This window comes from Scyliorhinus torazame, chromosome 3 (assembly GCF_047496885.1).
Source record: "Scyliorhinus torazame isolate Kashiwa2021f chromosome 3, sScyTor2.1, whole genome shotgun sequence".
Lineage (NCBI taxonomy): Eukaryota > Metazoa > Chordata > Chondrichthyes > Carcharhiniformes > Scyliorhinidae > Scyliorhinus > Scyliorhinus torazame.
The window spans coordinates 121105477-121123701 of NC_092709.1; the positions used below are offsets into that span (position 1 = coordinate 121105477).

General features: G+C 45.2%; 1 protein-coding gene across 8 annotated transcripts in view; it reads left to right on the top strand.

Annotated features, from left to right (window-relative positions):
* The window catches only part of ugt8 (UDP glycosyltransferase 8), a 347377-nt gene that overhangs the window by 89367 nt on the left and 239785 nt on the right, over nt 1-18225 (top strand). For all 8 annotated transcript variants that reach the window (XM_072496162.1, XM_072496170.1, XM_072496167.1 and 5 more), the window contains exon 2: nt 8498-9321. In XM_072496162.1, the coding sequence (XP_072352263.1) occupies nt 8498-9321 (824 nt within the window). The remainder of the gene's footprint in view (nt 1-8497; nt 9322-18225) is intronic.

Sequence of the window (18225 nt, forward strand, 5' to 3'; positions counted from 1 at the left end):
ATTTCCGCCCTGGGGAAAAGTCTCTGACTATCTACTCTATCATCCATGCCTCTCATCACCTTGCACAGCTCTATGAAGTATGAAGTCACCTCGCTTCCTTTTTCACTCCAGTGAGAAAAGCCCTAGCTCACTCAACCTTTCTTCATAAGACATGCCCTCCTTTCCAGGCAGCATCCTGGTAAATCTCCTCTGAACCCTCTCCAAAGCATTCACATCCATCCGATAATGAGGCGACCAGAACTGGACACACTATTCCAAGTGTGATCTAACCAGAGTTTTATAAAGCTGCAGCAAACCCTCGCTGCTCTTAAACTCAGTCCCCTTGTTAATGAAAGCCATACGACTTCTTAACAACCCTATCAACCTGGGTGGCAACTTTGAGGGATCTATGTGCGTGGACAGCAAGATCCCTCTGTTCCTGCACACTTCCAAGAATCTTACCTTTAATCCTGTATTCAGCATTCAAATTCCACCTTCCAAAATGAATCACTTCATATTTATCTAGGTTGACCTCCATCTGCCACTTCTCAGCCCAACTCTGCACCCTGTCAATGTCCTGATGTAACCTGCAACAGCCCTCGACACTATCTACAACTCCACCAACCTTCGTGTCATTGGCAAACTTACTAACCCACCCTTCCACTTCCTCATCCAAGTCATTTATAAAAACCACAAAGAGCAGAGGTCCCAGAACAGATCCAACAGAACACCACTGGTCACCGACCTCCAGGCGGAATACTTTCCATCCACTAGCACTCGCTGTCTTCTTTCGGCCAGCCAATTCTGTATCCTTTCAGCCAAATTTCCCTGTATCCCATGCCCTCTAACTTTCTGAATGAGCCTACCTGTGTTCCTTCCTGGCTACCTTGTAACCCTCTTCACCTTACCATTCCTTCCTCGTCTCAGTGGGACAAAACTATCCAGCACTCTCAGCAAGTGCTCCTTACCCCGACCATCTGCCTTTTAACTTCCCTCATTAATTCCTGTAATCTCTGTCACATGCAAATGTCTCTCCGTCATTTTCTGTTTATTTGCACATGGTGGTCTCTTTCTTTTTCCTTTCTTACCCATTTTACCCAGCACTCCTGTTTCTCTTAAAGAAATTGTTTATTCTTGTATAACATAAACTTATGTTGAACACATTAGATTTACTACCTTTTCTGATTTATTATATACTGGTATGCTTGTACTCTTGTGATCTTACTTTGTAATCTATAAATAATGATGAAGTCTGACTTTTTCCGTTTGCCGAAACTTCAGTTGTCTGTTGAAAAACCACCATACTTATAGAACATAGAACATAGAACAATACAGCGCAGTACAGGCCCTTCGGCCCACGATGTTGCACCGAAACAAAAGCCATCTAACCTACACTATGCCATTATCATCCATATGTTTATCCAATAAACTTTTAAATGCCCTCAATGTTGGCGAGTTCACTACTGTAGCAGGTAGGGCATTCCACGGCCTCACTACTCTTTGCGTAAAGAACCTACCTCTGACCTCTGTCCTATATCTACTACCCCTCAGTTTAAAGCTATGTCCCCTCGTGCCAGCCATTTCCCTCCGCGGGAGAAGGCTCTCACTGTCCACCCTATCCAACCCCCTGATCATTTTGTATGCCTCTATTAAGTCTCCTCTTAACCTTCTTCTCTCCAACGAAAACAACCTCAAGTCCATCAGCCTTTCCTCATAAGATTTTCCCTCCATACCAGGCAACATCCTGGTAAATCTCCTCTGCACCCGCTCCAAAGCCTCCACGTCCTTCCTATAATGTGGTGACCAGAACTGTACGCAATACTCCAAATGCGGCCGTACCAGAGTTCTGTACAGCTGCAACATGACCTCCCGACTCCGGAACTCAATCCCTCTACCAATAAAGGCCAACACTCCATAGGCCTTCTTCACAACCCTATCAACCTGGGTGGCAACTTTCAGGGATCTATGTACATGGACACCTAGATCCCTCTGCTCATCCACACTTTCAAGAACTTTACCATTAGCCAAATATTCCGCATTCCTGTTATTCCTTCCAAAGTGAATCACCTCACACTTCTCTACATTAAACTCCATTTGCCACCTCTCAGCCCAGCTCTGCAGCATATCTATATCCCTCTGTAACCTGCTACATCCTTCCACACTATCGACAACACCACCGACTTTAGTATCGTCTGCAAATTTACTCACCCACCCTTCTGCGCCTTCCTCTAGGTCATTGATAAAAATGACAAACAGCAATGGCCCCAGAACAGATCCTTGTGGTACTCCACTTGTGACTGTACTCCATTCTGAACATTTCCCATCAACCACCACCCTCTGTCTTCTTTCAGCTAGCCAATTTCTGATCCACATCTCTAAATCACCCTCAATCCCCAGCCTCCGTATTTTTTGCAATAGCCTACCGTGGGGAACCTTATCAAACGCTTTGCTGAAATCCATATACACCACATCAACTGCTCTACCCTCGTCTACCTGTTCAGTCACCTTCTCAAAGAACTCAATAAGGTTTGTGAGGCATGACCTACCCTTCACAAAGCCATGCTGACTATCCCTGATCATATTATTCCTATCTAGATGATTATAAATCTTGTCTCTTATAATCCCCTCCAAGACTTTACCCACTACAGACGTGAGGCTCACCAGTCTATAGTTGCCGGGGTTGTCTCTGCTCCCCTTTTTGAACAAAGGGACCACATTTGCTGTCCCCCAGTCCTCTGGCACTATTCCTGTAGCCAATGATGACATAAAAATCAAAGCCAAAGGTCCAGCAATCTCTTCCCTGGCCTCCCAGAGAATCCTAGGATAAATCCCATCAGGTCCCGGGGACTTATCTATTTTCAGCCTGTCCAGAATTGCCAACACCTCTTCCCTACGTACCTCAATGCCATCTATTCTATTAGCCTGGGGCTCAGCATTCTCCTCCACAACATTATCTTTTTCCTGAGTGAATACTGACGAAAAATATTCATTTAGTATCTCGCCTATCTCTTCAGACTCCACACACAATTTCCCATCCCTGTCCTTGACTGGTCCTACTCTTTCCCTAGTCATTCGCTTAGTCTTGCTCGTCTTAGCTCTCTCTTTAGATCCTTCCTCGCTACCTTGTAACTATCCATCGCCCCAACTGAAACTTCACACCTCATCTTCACATAGGCCTCCTTCTTCCTCTTAACAAGAGATTCCACTTCCTTGGTAAACCACAGTTCCCTCGCTCGACGCCTTCCTCCCTGTCTGACCGGTACATACTTATCAAGAACACGCAGTAGCTGATCCTTGAACAAGCCCCACTTATCCAGTGTGCCCAACACTTGCAGCCTACTTCTCCACCTTATCCCCCCCAAGTCACGTCTAATGGCATCATAATTGCCCTTCCCCCAGCTATAACTCTTGCCCTGCGGTGTATACTTATCCCTTTCCATCATTAACGTAAACGTCACCGAATTGTGGTCACTGTCCCCAAAGTGCTCTCCTACCTCCAAATCCAACACCTGGCCTGGTTCATTACCCAAAACCAAATCCAACGTGGCCTCGCCTCTTGTTGGCCTGTCAACATATTGTTTCAGGAAACCCTCCTGCACACACTGTACAAAAAACGACCCATCTATTGTACTCTAACTATATCTTTTCCAGTCAATATTTGGAAAGTTAAAGTCTCCCATACTAACTGCCCTGTTACTTTCGCTCATATCCAGAATCATCTTCGCCATCCTTTCCTCTACATCCCTAGAACTATTAGGAGGCCTATAAAAAAACTCCCAACAGGGTGACCTCTCCTTTCCTGTTTCTAACTTCAGCCCATACTACCTCGGAAGAAGAGTCCCCATCTAGCATCCTCTCCGCCACCGTAATACTGCTCTTGACTAGCAGCGCCACACCTCCCCCTCTTTTGCCTCCTTCTCTGAGCTTACTAAAACACCTAAACCCCGGAACCTGCAACATCCATTCCTGTCCCTGCTCTATCCATGTCTCCGAAATGGCCACAACATCAAAGTTCCAGGTACCAACCCATGCTGCCAGTTCCCCTACCTTGTTTCGTATACTCCTGGCATTGAAGTAGACACACTTCAAACCACCTACCTGAACACTGGCCCCCTCCTGCGACGTCAAATCTGTGCTCCTGACCTCTATACTCTCATTCTCCCTTACCCTAAAACTACAATCCAGGTTCCCATGCCCCTGCTGCATTAGTTTAAACCCCCCCAAAGAGCACTAACAAATCTCCCCCCCAGGATATTTGTGCCCCTCAGGTTCAGATGTAGACCATCCTGTCTGTAGAGGTCCCACCTTCCCCAGAAAGAGCCCCAGTTATCCAGAAATCTGAATCCCTCCCGCCTGCACCATCCCTGTAGCCACGTGTTTAAATGCTCTCTCTCCCTATTCCTCATCTCACTATCACGTGGCACGGGCAACAACCCAGAGATAACAACTCTGTTTGTTCTCGTTCTGAGCTTCCATCCTAGCTCCCTGAAAGCCTGCCTGACATCCTTGTCCCCTTTCCTACCTATGTCGTTAGTGCCAATGTGGACCACGACTTGGGGCTGCTCCCCCTCCCCCCTAAGGACCCGGAAAACACGATCCGAGACATCACGTACCCTTGCACCTGGGAGGCAACATACCAAACGTGAGTCTCTCACGCTCCCACAAAATCTCCTATCTGTGCCCCTGACTATAGAGTCCCCAATTACTAATGCTCTGCTCCTCTCCCCCCTTCCCTTCTGAGCAACAGGGACAGACTCCGTGCCAGAGGCCCGTACCCCATGGCCCATTCACTTTCACTTTATATTGTGACTTTTGCATTCCAATCAGCTGCAAACCAGCAGTGGTCCTTTTTATGTGAGCAACCTTTTGCCTCTGCAGGCAAAATACCAAGTTTACCGAGCAAGTTAAGGTAATGTTGTGGCTTGTGGGTCAGTGAACTATGGACCAAAAAAAAGGTTCATCAAACTGAGCTCCAAGTAATAATTTCCAGATGGTCCACAATAAATTTTCAGCAAGTCTGTTTATTGTACTACTGTCTGCTGTCTTGATTTTTGTTCCCCACCTTTAGTGACAGTTGTTCCCTTGTTAAAAGATGGCACTGTCCTTCATAGATTTAGATAGGGGTTATCAGGGAGTTTTGTCACTTAAAGAAAGTCCTGAACACAGAAGGCTGAAAACCTTCAGGCATGTCAGGGGGTTAGATAGGGTGGACAGTGAGAGCCTTCTCCTGCGGATGGAAATGGCTGGCACGAGGGGACATAGCTTTAAACTGAGGGGTAATAGATATAGGACAGAGGTCAGAGGTAGGTTCTTTATGCAAAGAGTAGTGAGGCCGTGGAATGCCCCACCTGCAACAGTAGTGAACTCGCCAACATTGAGGGCATTTAAAAGTTTATTGGATAAACATATGGATGATAATGGCATAGTGTAGTTTAGATGGCTTTTGTTTCGGTGCAACATCGTGGGCCGAAGGGCCTGTACTGCGCTGTATCGTTCTATGTTCTCTGTCTATAAAAGCAAATTACTGCAGATGCTGGAATCTGAAACCAAAGAGAAAATGCTGGAAAATCTCAGCAGGTCTGGCAGCATCTATCGGGAGAGAAAATAGCTAACGTTTCGAGTCCAGATGACCCTTTGCCAAAGCTAAAAGAAAGTGGGAAATATTTATACTGTGGGGTGAGAAGGGAACAGAGTGCTAACAGCCACAGAAACCAAGGGGAAAGAGTACGAACGGCAGTCCCCAGAAAGAACAAAATGTGTGAAAGGTCAAACAGAGAAACTAACATCAGAGGGTAAACTTTGACATAGATTCATACACAGAAGAGTCCTTTTGGTTGGTACTTTGAACCTGCTCCGCCATTCATGAAGATCATGGCTGATCATCCAACTCAATAGCCTAATCCTGCTTTCTCCCCATAGCCTTTGATCCCATTCTCGCCAAGTGCGGTATCTAGAGGCCTCTTGAATATATTCAATGTTTCAGCATCAACTACTTCCTGTCGGACAGACATGTGGGCATGGGGGCAGGGTCTTGTGTTAAAATGGCAACCAACGGGAAGGTCAGGTTCCTGAATGTGCAGAGACCGAAGGTGCTCAGCAAAGCAATCGCCCCAGTCTGCGTTTGGTCTCTCCGATATAGAATTTACCCTCTGATAGTTTCTCTGCTGTTTGACCTTTCGCACCTTTTGTTCTCTCTGGGGAATGCCATTTGCACTCTTTCCCCTTGGTTTCTGTGGCGAATAGCACCCTGTTCCCTTGGTTTCTGTGGCGAATAGCACTCTGTTCCCTTGGTTTCTGTGGCATTGACTCATCTTTCATTCTCTTGCCCCACGGTATAAATATTTCCCACTTTCTATGCCTTTTAGCTTTGACAAAGGGTCATTACGCAGTCTACGGTCGAGACTACGGTCTCGAAACGTAGGTCTTTTCTCTCCCTACAGATGCTGCCAGACTGGCTGAGGTTTTCCAGCATTTTCTCTTTGGTTTCAGGTATGTCTATTTGTGGGTCATGGTTGTCATGACCGGCACAGGCTTGAAGGGCCGAAGGGCCTGTTCCTGTGTTGAATTGTCCTTTGTTCTAGATGTGAAAGATCTGCCAAGCGATCTTTCGTTATCCTGGCTGTCATTCCTCCCTCAACTCATGGCAAAAATGAATTACAAACAAAGAACAAGAACAAAGAAATGTACAGCGCAGGAACAGGCCCTTCGGCCCTCCAAGCCCATGCCGACCATGCTGCCCGACTAAACTACAATCTTCTACACTTCCTGGGTCCGTATCCCTCTATTCCCATCCTATTCATGTATTTGTCAAGATGCCCCTTAAATGTCACTATCGTCCCTGCTTCCACCACCTCCTCCGGTAGCGAGTTCCAGGCACCCACTACCCTCTGCGTAAAAAACTTGCCTCGTACATCTACTCTAAACCTTGCCCCTCTCACCTTAAACCTATGCCCCCTAGTAATTGACCCCTCTACCCCGGGGAAAAGCCTCTGACTATCCACTCTGTCTATGCCCCTCCATAATTTTGTAGACGTCTATCAGGTTGCCCCTCAACCTCCTTCGTTCCAGTGAGAACAAACCGAGTTCATTCAACCGCTCCTCATAGCTAATGCCCTCCATACCAGGCAACATTCTGGTAAATCTCTTCTGCACCCTCTCTAAAGCCTCCACATCCTTCTGGTAGTGTGGCGACCAGAATTGAACACTATACTCCAAGTGTGGCCTCACTAAGATTCTATACAGCTGCAACATGACTTGCCAATTCTTATACTCAATGCCCCAGCCAATGAAGGCAAGCATGCCGTATGCCTTCTTGACTACCTTCTCCACCTGTGTTGCCCCTTTCAGTGACCTGTGGACCTGTACTCCTAGATCTCTTTGACTTTCAATACTCTTAAAGGGTTCTACCATTCACTGTATAGTCCCTACCTGCATTAGACCTTCCAAAATGCATTACCTCACATTTGTCCGGATTAAACTCCATCTGCCATCTCTCCGCCCAAGTCTCCAAACAATCTAAATCCTGCTGTATCCTCTGACAGTCCTCATCGCTATCCGCAATTCCACCAACCTTTTATGCTGAAGTATAAAATTGTGCCTGAACGCTCCATGTATGATTTAATACAGGGTTCCAGCTTATGGATGCTTTGCACGGATGTAGCACTGGAGTTTCCTCGACCAACATTGCCCAATGTTGTGTATGTGGGAGGAGTTTTGGCTAAACCTGCAAGTGTTCTACCAGAATTTGGTCTGCAAACTTACTAATCAGACCAGTTACATTTTCCTCCAAATCATTTATATACTACAAACAGCAAAGGTCCCAGCATTGATCCCTGTGGAACACCACTGGTCACAGCCCTCCAATTAGAAAAGCATCCTTCCATTGCTACTCTCTGCCTTCTATGACCTAGCCAGTTCTGTATCCACCTTGCCAGCTCTCCCCTGATCCCGTGTGACTTCACCTTTTGTACTAGTCTACCATGAGGGACCTTGTCAAAGGCCTTACTGAAGTCCATATAGACAACATCCACTGCCCTACCTGCTTCAATCATCTTTGTGACCTCCTCGAAAAACTCTATCAAGTTTGTGAGACACGACCTCCCCTTCACAAAACCATGCTGCCTCTCACTAATTCGTCCATTTGCTTCCAAATAGGTGTAGATTCTGTCTCGAAGAATTCTCTCCAGTAATTTCCCTAACACTGAAGTAAGGTTCACCGGCTTGTAGTTCCCTGGATTATCCTTGCTACCCTTCTTCAACAGAGGAACAACATTGGCTATTCTCCAGTCCTCCGGGACATCCCCTGAAGACAGTGAGGATCCAAAGAAGATGGTTTTCTAATATATTTGTTGTGGAACCTCACTGCACAAATTGGTTACTCTATTTGTCAGCATAAGTGACTGCACTTCATGAGTATAACTTAAATATGTCCTCGTCTGTAGCATTTTAGAATTTTTTATAGTTGATAAATACTTTGTACATGCAATTGGTGCTGATTCTGCTTTTGTTTTATTTTCAGTCATGAAGTTGCATTTCCAAATTCTCACGCTACTCTGGTGCTTCGTGGATATATCAAAGGCTGCCAAAATTGTGGTTGTGCCACCGATTATGTTTGAAAGCCATCTCTACATTTTCAAGACCCTAGCTAAGGCCTTGCATGAGCATGGGCATGAGACGGCGTTTGCAGTGTCAGAAGGTAGAGAGATCCCTTCGTCGGATTACTTTAGACTTCTGCGATATCCTGGCTTCTTCAATAGCACAACGGCAGATGAATTTTTGCAGTCCAAGATGATGAACATTTTTTCAGGAAGGTTAACAGCGCTTGAGCTCTTTGACATTCTGGAGCATTACTCCAAGAACTGTGACATCATGGTTGGCAGTCGGGGTTTCATTGCTCAGCTCAAGAAAGAAAAATTTGACTTGCTTTTGGTGGACCCAAATGAAATGTGTGGCTTTGTGATAGCACACCTTCTGGGAGTAAAGTACGCTGTCTTTTCCACTGGTCTATGGTACCCAACAGAAGTTGGTGCTCCAACGCCGCTAGCTTATGTACCAGAGTTTAACTCTCTCCTTACAGACAACATGAATTTATTTCAACGAATTACAAATATTGCCGTGTACTTAGTGTCACGCTTTGGTGTGAATTTTCTGTTCTTGCCAAAATATGAGAGAATAATGCTGAAGTATAAAATTGAGCCTGAACGCTCCATGTATGATTTAATACAGGGTTCCAGCTTATGGATGCTTTGCACGGATGTAGCACTGGAGTTTCCTCGACCAACATTGCCCAATGTTGTGTATGTGGGAGGAATTTTGACTAAACCTGCAAGTGTTCTACCAGAAGTAAGGTTTTATCATTTATTTTACAGCTACAGGGCTCAGTATTATTTTGAATATCAGTGTGTAAAAGCAGAATGCCACTTAAGGCTCCAGATGATTAACAAATTATGAGCAAGATAGCAATAGGAAATAAAAGTTTGTCAAAAATTGTTTTATGCCCACAAATGAATGAAGCTTTAAAGCTTTGTCTTGTGACTAAATTTGTAATTTGGTATGCTTAATTTGAAAATGAACAGGTTGTGTTCGCAATTACTGTATTATTTTAGTGTCACATTGGCGATTGAAATCTAAAAAGCATTTTGTGATTTGGTTTTTGGCCTTTCTACCCCCAATTCTTTACAGGATAATAAGGTTTCCAAGATGGACATGGTTTTTCCTATCAATGTGTTGTAAAGGACGTGAGCAGAACAAATGCTTGATGGAATATACATTACTTGCGATTCCAAATTTGCTGCAATCATGTTTTGATTAATTGGCTTTGAAGGTGAAATAACTCATTCAAAATAGGAAATTTTGACACACGATTTGACACATGATTGCTTTTTCTATTCTGTTGTAAAATGCTTCAACAAGGGTACTCGTGCATTTAGATGCCCCATCACAATAATAGCACTGAGACCAAAGATGTGCAGGTTAAGTGGATTAGTCATGCTAAATAACCCCTTAATTGAGGGGATAGGGGCAGGCTAAGGTGCAGGGAGTGGGCCTATGTAAGATACTCTTTTGGAATGTCGGTGCAGGTTTGATGGGCTGAATGGCCTCCTACACCAGGGATTCTATGGATCTGGAATTGAAATGCAGATTTTTTTTTCAAGTAACTCTGGATTCAGTGACCAACATTGGTCATTGTTTTTTTAATTTTAGCCAAGCTGTTACTTTTTAAATTCCAAAATCAATGAACCATGTTTAAATGAAATACTATATTTTTAATATTGCTAATACATATCAGCTAATTGCAGTACTACTTCTGCAAACCATTAATTCTCTCAAGAGCCTCATTCTCTGCCCTATAGATTGAAGAAAAATTATGCCAATCCTTTGCCTTCATGTTGTTTGGTGAAAGGCCAGTATAGTTCCTGTTCACACTCCTTTTTCCCATCATCCCTGACGTGAGTAAATATGTTAAGTTGTGGATGCCAAGTTTTGCACTGGCTGCATTCTATCTTTTCCAAATTTGTGAGGCCGGGTATAATCTCATACCTGTAAGAATGACAAACGCTCTTATGGTTTTTCAAGATGTGCTATTATTAAGACAGACTGACGAGCTCTTTTGGAAACCAATTGAGGATAGATAGTTAGCTTTTAGAACATAGAACAGTACAGCACAGTACAGGCCCTTCAGCCCACGATGTTGTGCTGAACTAGTCTGAAACTAAGATCAAATCAACCCACTCCCAATCATTCTAGTGCACTCCATATGCCTATCCAATAACTGCTTGAAAGTTCCTAAAGTGTCCAACTCCGCTACCATAGCTGGGAGTGCATTCCACGCCCCAACCACTTTGAGTAAAGAACCTACCTCTGACATCCCTCCTATATCTTCCACCATGAACCTTATAGTTATGCCCCCTTGTAACAGCTGCATCCACCTGAGGAAAAAGTCGCTGAATGTCCACTCTATCTGTCCCTCTCATCATCTTATACACCTCAATTAAGTCACCTCTCATTCTCCTTTGCTCCAATGAGAAAAGCCCTAGCTCCCTCGACCTTTCCTCATAAGGCCTACCCTCCAATCCAGGCAACATCCTGGTAAATCTCCTTTGCACCCTTTCCAATGCTTCCACATCCTTCCTATAATGAGGTGACCAGAATTGCACACAATACTCCAAATGTGGTCTAACCAAGGTCTTGTACAGTTGCAGCTTAACCTCACGGCTCTTAAACTCAATCCCCCTGTCAATAAATGCTAACACGGCTTTCTTCACGGCTCTATCCACTTGGGTGGCAACTTTCAGAGATCTATGGACATGAACTCCGAGATGTCTCTGCTCCTCCACATTCTTCAGAACCCTGCCGTTAACCCTGTAATCCGCATTCAAATTTGTCCTACCAAAATGAATCGCCTCACATTTATCAGGGTTAAACTCCATCTGCCACTTTTCAGCCCAGCTCTGCATCCTATCAATGTCTCTTTGTAGCCTACAACAGCAACATTATCCACTACTCCACTAATCTTGGTGTCATCAGCAAATTTACGAACCCAACGTTCAACTCCATCATCCAAGTCATTGATAAAAATCACAAAAAACAGAGAACCCAGCACTGATCCCTGCTGGTGCGTGGGCTCCAAGATGAAAATTTACCTTCTACCACCACACTCTGTCTTCTGTGTTAGCCAGTTACTGATCCAATCGGCCAAATTTCCCTCTGTACCATGCCTCCTTACTTCCTGCATGAGCCGATCATGGGCACCTTATCAAACGCCTTACTAAAATCCATGTATACGACATCAACTGCTCTACCTTCATCCATGTACTTAGTTACCTCCTCAAAGAATACAATCAAACTTGTGAGGCAAGACTTATCCCTCACAAATCTGTGCTGACTATCCTGGATTAAGCTGTATCTCTCCAAATGATCATAAAATCCTATCGCTCAGGACCCTTTCCAATAATTTACCTATGACCGAAGTGAGACTAACTGGCCTATAATTCCCAGGGTTATACCTATTCCCTTTCTTGAACAAGGGGACAACATTCACCTCTCTCCAGTCTTCTGGCACTATTCCTGTAGACAGTGAGGATATGAAGATCAAAGCCAAAGGCTCTGCAATCTCATCCCTCGCCTCCCAAAGAATCCTAGGATATATCCCATCAGGCCCAGGGGACTTATCTATCCTCTTGTCTATCCTCAGGCTTCTCAAAATTTCTAACACATCTTCCTTCCGAATATCTACCTCCTCCATCCTACCAGCCTGTATCGCACTATCCTCCTCAACAACATGGCCTCTCCTATATCTTCAGACTCCATGCACACAGTCCCACTACTGTCCTTGACCGGCCCTAACTTCACCTTAGTCATTCTTTTATTCTTCACATAACTGTAAAAAGCCTTGGGGTTTTCCTTGATCCTACCCGTCAAGGACTTCTCATGCCCCCTCCTAGCTCTCCTAAGCCCTTTCTTGAGCTCCTTCCTAGCTATCTTGCATCCCTCAAGTGCCCTAACCGAACCTTGTTTTCTCACCTTACATACCCCCTCTTCCTCTTGACAAGACATTCAACCTCTTTTGTAAACCATGGTTCCCTCACTCGACCATTTCCTCCCTGCCTGACCGGGGCATGCGTATCAAGGACACGCAGTATTTGCTCCTTGAACAAGCTCCACATCTCAATTGTGCCTATCCCTAACAGTTCCTGTTTCCATCTTATGCTCCCCAATTCTTGCCTAATCGCATTGTAATTACCCTTCCCCCAGTTATAAACCTTGCCCTACTGTATGTTCCTATCCCTCTCCATTGCTATAGTGAAAGTCACCGAATTGTGGTCACTATCTCCGAAGTACTCTCTCACAACCAAATCTAACACTTGGCCCGGTACTTGGTACCCAGTACCAAATCCAATGTGGCCCCGCCTCTTGCGGTCTGTCCACATATTGTGTGAGGAAACCCTCCTGCACACACTGGATAAAACCTGACCCATCCAAACTGTTCGAATTATAGTGGTTTCAATCAATATTTGGAAAGTTAAAGTCACCCATGACAACTACCCTGTGACTACCGCACCTATCCAAAATCTGCATTGCAATCTTTTCCTCCACATCTCTGTTACTGTTTGGGGGCCTATAGAAAACTCCTAACAAAGTGACCGCTCCTTTCCTACTTTTAACTTCAGCCCACACTACCTCAGTAGACAGATCCTCCTCAAATTGCCTTTCTGCAGCCATTATACTATCCTTGATTAACAATGCTACTCCTCCACCTCTTTTACCACCTTCCCTAATCTTACTGAAACATCTAAACCCTGGAACCGCGAACAACCATTCCTGCCCCTGTTCTATCCACGTCTACATAATGGCCACAAATTGTAGTCCCAGGTACCAACCCATGCTGCAAGCTCACCAACCTTATTCCTGATGCTCCTCACATTGAGGTAGACACACTTCAAACCACCTTCATGCCTGCAGGTCCACTCTTGTGACCTTGGTACCTTCCTCAGTACTGCACTACCCTCAACTTCCTGAACTCCAGCAACACTATCTCCTGGACTACAAATCAGTTTCCCATCGCCCTGCCAAGTTAGTTTAAACCCCCCTGAAGAGCTGTAGCAAATTTCCGTCCCAGGATATTGGTGCCCCTCTGGTTCAGGTGTAACCTGTCCTGTTTGTACAGGTCCCACCTTCCCCAGAATGTGCTCCAATTATCCAAGTAACTGAAACCCTCCCTCTTACACCATCCCTGTAGCCACGTGTTTAACTGCACTCTCTCCCTGTTCCTCACCACACTAGTACATGGCACTGGCAGCAAACCAGAGATGACAACATGGTCTGTTCTGGCTCTCCGCTTCCACCCTAGCTCCCTGAATTCCTGTTTTACATCCCCGTCCCTTTTCCTACCTATGCCGTTGGTACCGATGTGTACCACGACTTGTGGCTGCTCCCCCTCCCCTTAAGGATCCTGAAAACACGATCAGAGACGTCATGGATCTTGGCACCTGGGAGGCAACACACCAACCGTGAGTCTCGATCGTTGCCACAAAACTGCCTATCTGTACCTCTCACTATAGAGTCTCCAATAACTAATGCTCTCCTGCTCTCCCCCCTTCCCTTCTGAGCCACAGGGACAGACTCAGTGCCGGAGACCTGGTCAGCGTGGCTTACCTCTGGTATGTTGTTCCCCCCCCCCCCCCCCCCCCACCCAACAGTTTCCAAAACGGTATTCCTGTTATTGAGGGGAACAACCGCAAGGGATCCCTGCACTGATTGCTTCTTCCCCCTCCTTTTGAACGTCACCCAGCTACCTTCATTCTTAGGAGTAACTACATCCCTATAGCTTCTGTCTATAACCGACTCTGGCTCCCGAATGATCCTCAGTTCATCCAGCTCCAGTTCCCTAACGTGGTTTTTGAGGAGTGAAGATGGGTGCACTTCCTGCAGGTGAACTCAGCAGGGCCACTGACGGTGTCCCTCACCTTGAACATCCTGCAGGAGGAACATTGCACTACCCTCTCTGCCATCCCTTCAATTTATCCACTTGACAATTACAGAGAGAGAAAAAAAAAAAAGCTTACCTGATTTTCACACTCCCCTAAGGTTAGAGGTGATGGAAGGATGGTGAAAAGAAGAGTTCATATAAAAGTCAATTGTAGATACCAATAAGAGAATTGCAGTGGTAATTGAATGAGAATGATCTGAAAGGTTCACTAAAACAAGATTTATACATTTTAAGAAAATAAATAAAAAGCACAATGTGCAAGAAGAAAGGAAAGGCAAAGGTCTAATGCAGTATTATACAAAGTCCTGTTTGATTATAATAATAGAATCAAAATATAATGAGATTTGGCATCACGAGCAAGACTAGCATTTTGCACATTTCTAATTACTGTTGGGAAGATGATTGTGAGTTGACTTGAACAACTGAAGTCTGTGGGATCGAGGTACATCCACAGTGCTGTTAGGCAATGACTGCATCAATGAGTTATGAATGGTATTGAACATTGTGCGATCATCAGCGAACATACCCACTTCTGATCTTATGTTGGTGTAGGAACTTCTGCAACAGTATCCCGGTGCTGCGATGAATGACCTCCCAAAATCAGCACAGTCAGTGAAGGGCTTCCTGCTGGTTCCAGTTAACTTCAGATTTGTTAGGCTCCTTGATGCCACACTGTTAAATGCTTCTTTGATCTCACCTCACTTCTGGAATTCAGTTTTCTGTCCATGCTTAGAACAGAGCCATAATAGATTTGGGGGCATAATGGACTTGGTGGATCCCAAAACTGGATGCCAATAACTAGGTTATTGCACTGTTAATGCAGTCCTTCTGTCACTTTGCAGATTCAGTGGACTGGGTGATTGGATTTGTCCTGCTTTTTGTGGACAGGCACATGCAATTTTCCACTTTTGTCAGGCCGAGCTCAATTTGAGCACTTGTTTTCATGCGTCAGAGCCTTTGCAGTATCCAGTGGGCTCATGTGGAATGAGTTGAATTGGCGGAACACTGGCATCTGTGTTAGTATGGATCTTGAGAGGAGGAGAGATAGATAATCCACTCAGCACACTCGTTGAATATTGTTGCAGAAGTTCTGGCCTTGGCATTTACGCTGATGTCCTGGCCCTTGCTATCCTTGAGAATGAGAATGTTGACGAGCTGCATCCTCCCGTTAGTTATTTAGAGTCGCACAGTCATAGAATCATACAGCATAGAAAAGGTCCTTCAGCCCATCACGTCTGCGCCGGTCAAAAATAACTACCTGACCATTCTAATCCCATTTTCCAGCACTTGGCCCAGAGCCTTGTATGTCTTGGTATTGTAAGTGCACATCAAAATACTACTTAAATGTTATGAGTGGCTTTGCCTCCACCACCCTATCAGGCAACGAGTTCCAGACTCCCACCATCCTCTGGGCAAAAAGGTTTTTCCTCACATCCCTTCCAAACCACCTACCCCTTACCTTAAATCTATGTCCCCTGGTTATTGACCCCTCCTCCAAGGTGAAAAATTTGTTCCTGTCTATTCTATCTATGTCCCTCATACTTTTATATATCTCAATCATGTTCTCCCACCACCCCCCTTAGTCTCCTCTGCTCCAAGGAAAACAATCCAAGTCTATCCAATCTTTCTTCTTAAAAAAACACTTTCCAGCCCAGGCAACATCCTCTGCACCCTTTCCAGTGCTATCACATACCTCATAGAATGTGGATTCCAGAACTGCACACGCTACTCTACTCGAGCTGTGGCCAAACTAATGTGTTATGCAGTTCCAGCATACCCCCCCTGCTCTTAAACTCTAAGCCTCGGCTAATAAAGGCAAGTATGCCTTCATAACCACTATCCACCTGCTCTGCTACCTTAAGGGACTGGTGTACATGTTCACCACAATCCCTCTGATCCTTGGTACTTCCCAGGGTCCTGCCGTTTATCATGTATTCCCTTTGTTTGTCCTGCCCAAGTGCAGCACCTCACACTTATCCAGATTCATTTGCCACTTATCTGCCCATCTGACCATCCCGTCTGTATTCTCCTGTAATCAAAGGATATCCTCCTCACTATTTACGACCACACCAACGTTCGTCTCATCCACAAACATACTGATCAACCTTCCTACATTCATATCTAAATCATTTTGATAAACCACAAACAGCAAGGGACCCCATTTAACAAGGGCTTCCATTCAGAAACATACCCCTTGACCATCACCCTCTGCTTCCTGCCACTCAGCCCATTTTGGATGCAATTTGCCAAATTTCCTTAGACCCCATGCACTCTTACCTTTTGCTATCAGTCTCCCACGTGAGATCTTATCAAAAGCCTTGCTGAAGTCCAAGTGGACTATGTCAAATACATTTCACTCATCTACACACCTGGTCACCGCTTCAGAAAACTCAATCAAGTTGGTCAGACATGACCTCCTCTTAACAAAACCATGCTGACTGTTCTTGATTATTCCCTGCCTCTCCAAATGCTGATTAATTCTGACTCCGAATTGCTTCCAATAGTTTCCCCACCACTCGGGTTAGACTGATTGGCCTGTAGTTTCCTGGTTTTCCCCTTCATCCTTTCTTGAATAATGGTACCACATTGGTTATCCTCCAGTCCTCCAGAACCCCTCCTGTGGCTAGAGAGGAATTGAAAATTATTGCTGGCGCTCCTGCTATTTCCGTTCTTGCCTCACTCAGCCTGGGATACATTTCATCTGGCTTTGGCGATTTTGTCTACCTTTAAACCTGCCAGACCACTGAGAACCTCCTCTCTGTCTATGCTACTCTCTTTAAATTTATGGATGAGTGCACTAAATATATCTGCGCAAGGTAGATCGGTGAGGAACCGGACAAGTAAGTTTTTGTCAGATGACAAAGGCCTAGGCTGGCAGCTTTGTTCTTGGGCTTGACCAGCATGGTCAGTAGTGGTGCAGTGAGCCATTGTTGATTAAGGATCTTGAAGTTACCCACCCAGACGTATGCTTTGTGTCCTTGCTAGCTTCAGTGCTGCTTTCAGATGGAGAAGTACTGATTCATTAGTTGAAGGAAAGTTATAAATAGTAGTAAGCTACATGTTTACTTGCCCATATTTGATCTGATGCCATGACATTGTATGTGGAGGACACCCAGGGCCATCTATCCCGGCAGAATATCATACCCTGCTGTGATGGAGACTGGAATGTTGGCTAAAAGGTTTAATTGTGTCTGACTGTCAGGCTGATTTTTGCTTAGTACGTAGAACAACTCTCCTAGCTTTGGCACAGGTCTCTGATATTATTAACATGAAATGTGCAGGGTCGACTTGACTGGGTGATCTGTCTGGGGTGCCTCGGGCAAGACCAGATGGTCAGTCTGATTATATTCTTGAACCTTTTCATAGCCAGTGTGTGGCTTGCTGGACCAATCATGAGAGCACATTCATAGAATCCCTACAATGCAGAAGGAGGCCATTCGACCCATCAAGTCTGCACCAACCCTCCGAAAGAACATCCTACCTAGGCCCACTCTCCTGCCCTAACCTTTGTACACGTAAGGGGAAAATTTAGCATGGCCAATCCACCTTACCTGCACATCTTTTGGATTGTGGGAGGAAACCCATGCGGACAATGGGAAGAAAATACAAACGCCACACTGTCACCCAAGGTCAGAATCGACCTAGCTCCCTGGCGCTGTGAGGCAACAGTGGAAACCACCATGCTGCCTCATTGCTGTGGATCTTGAGAAGCATAGGCTAGATGAGGCGCAAGGACGGTAGATTTCTGTCCGGAAAGG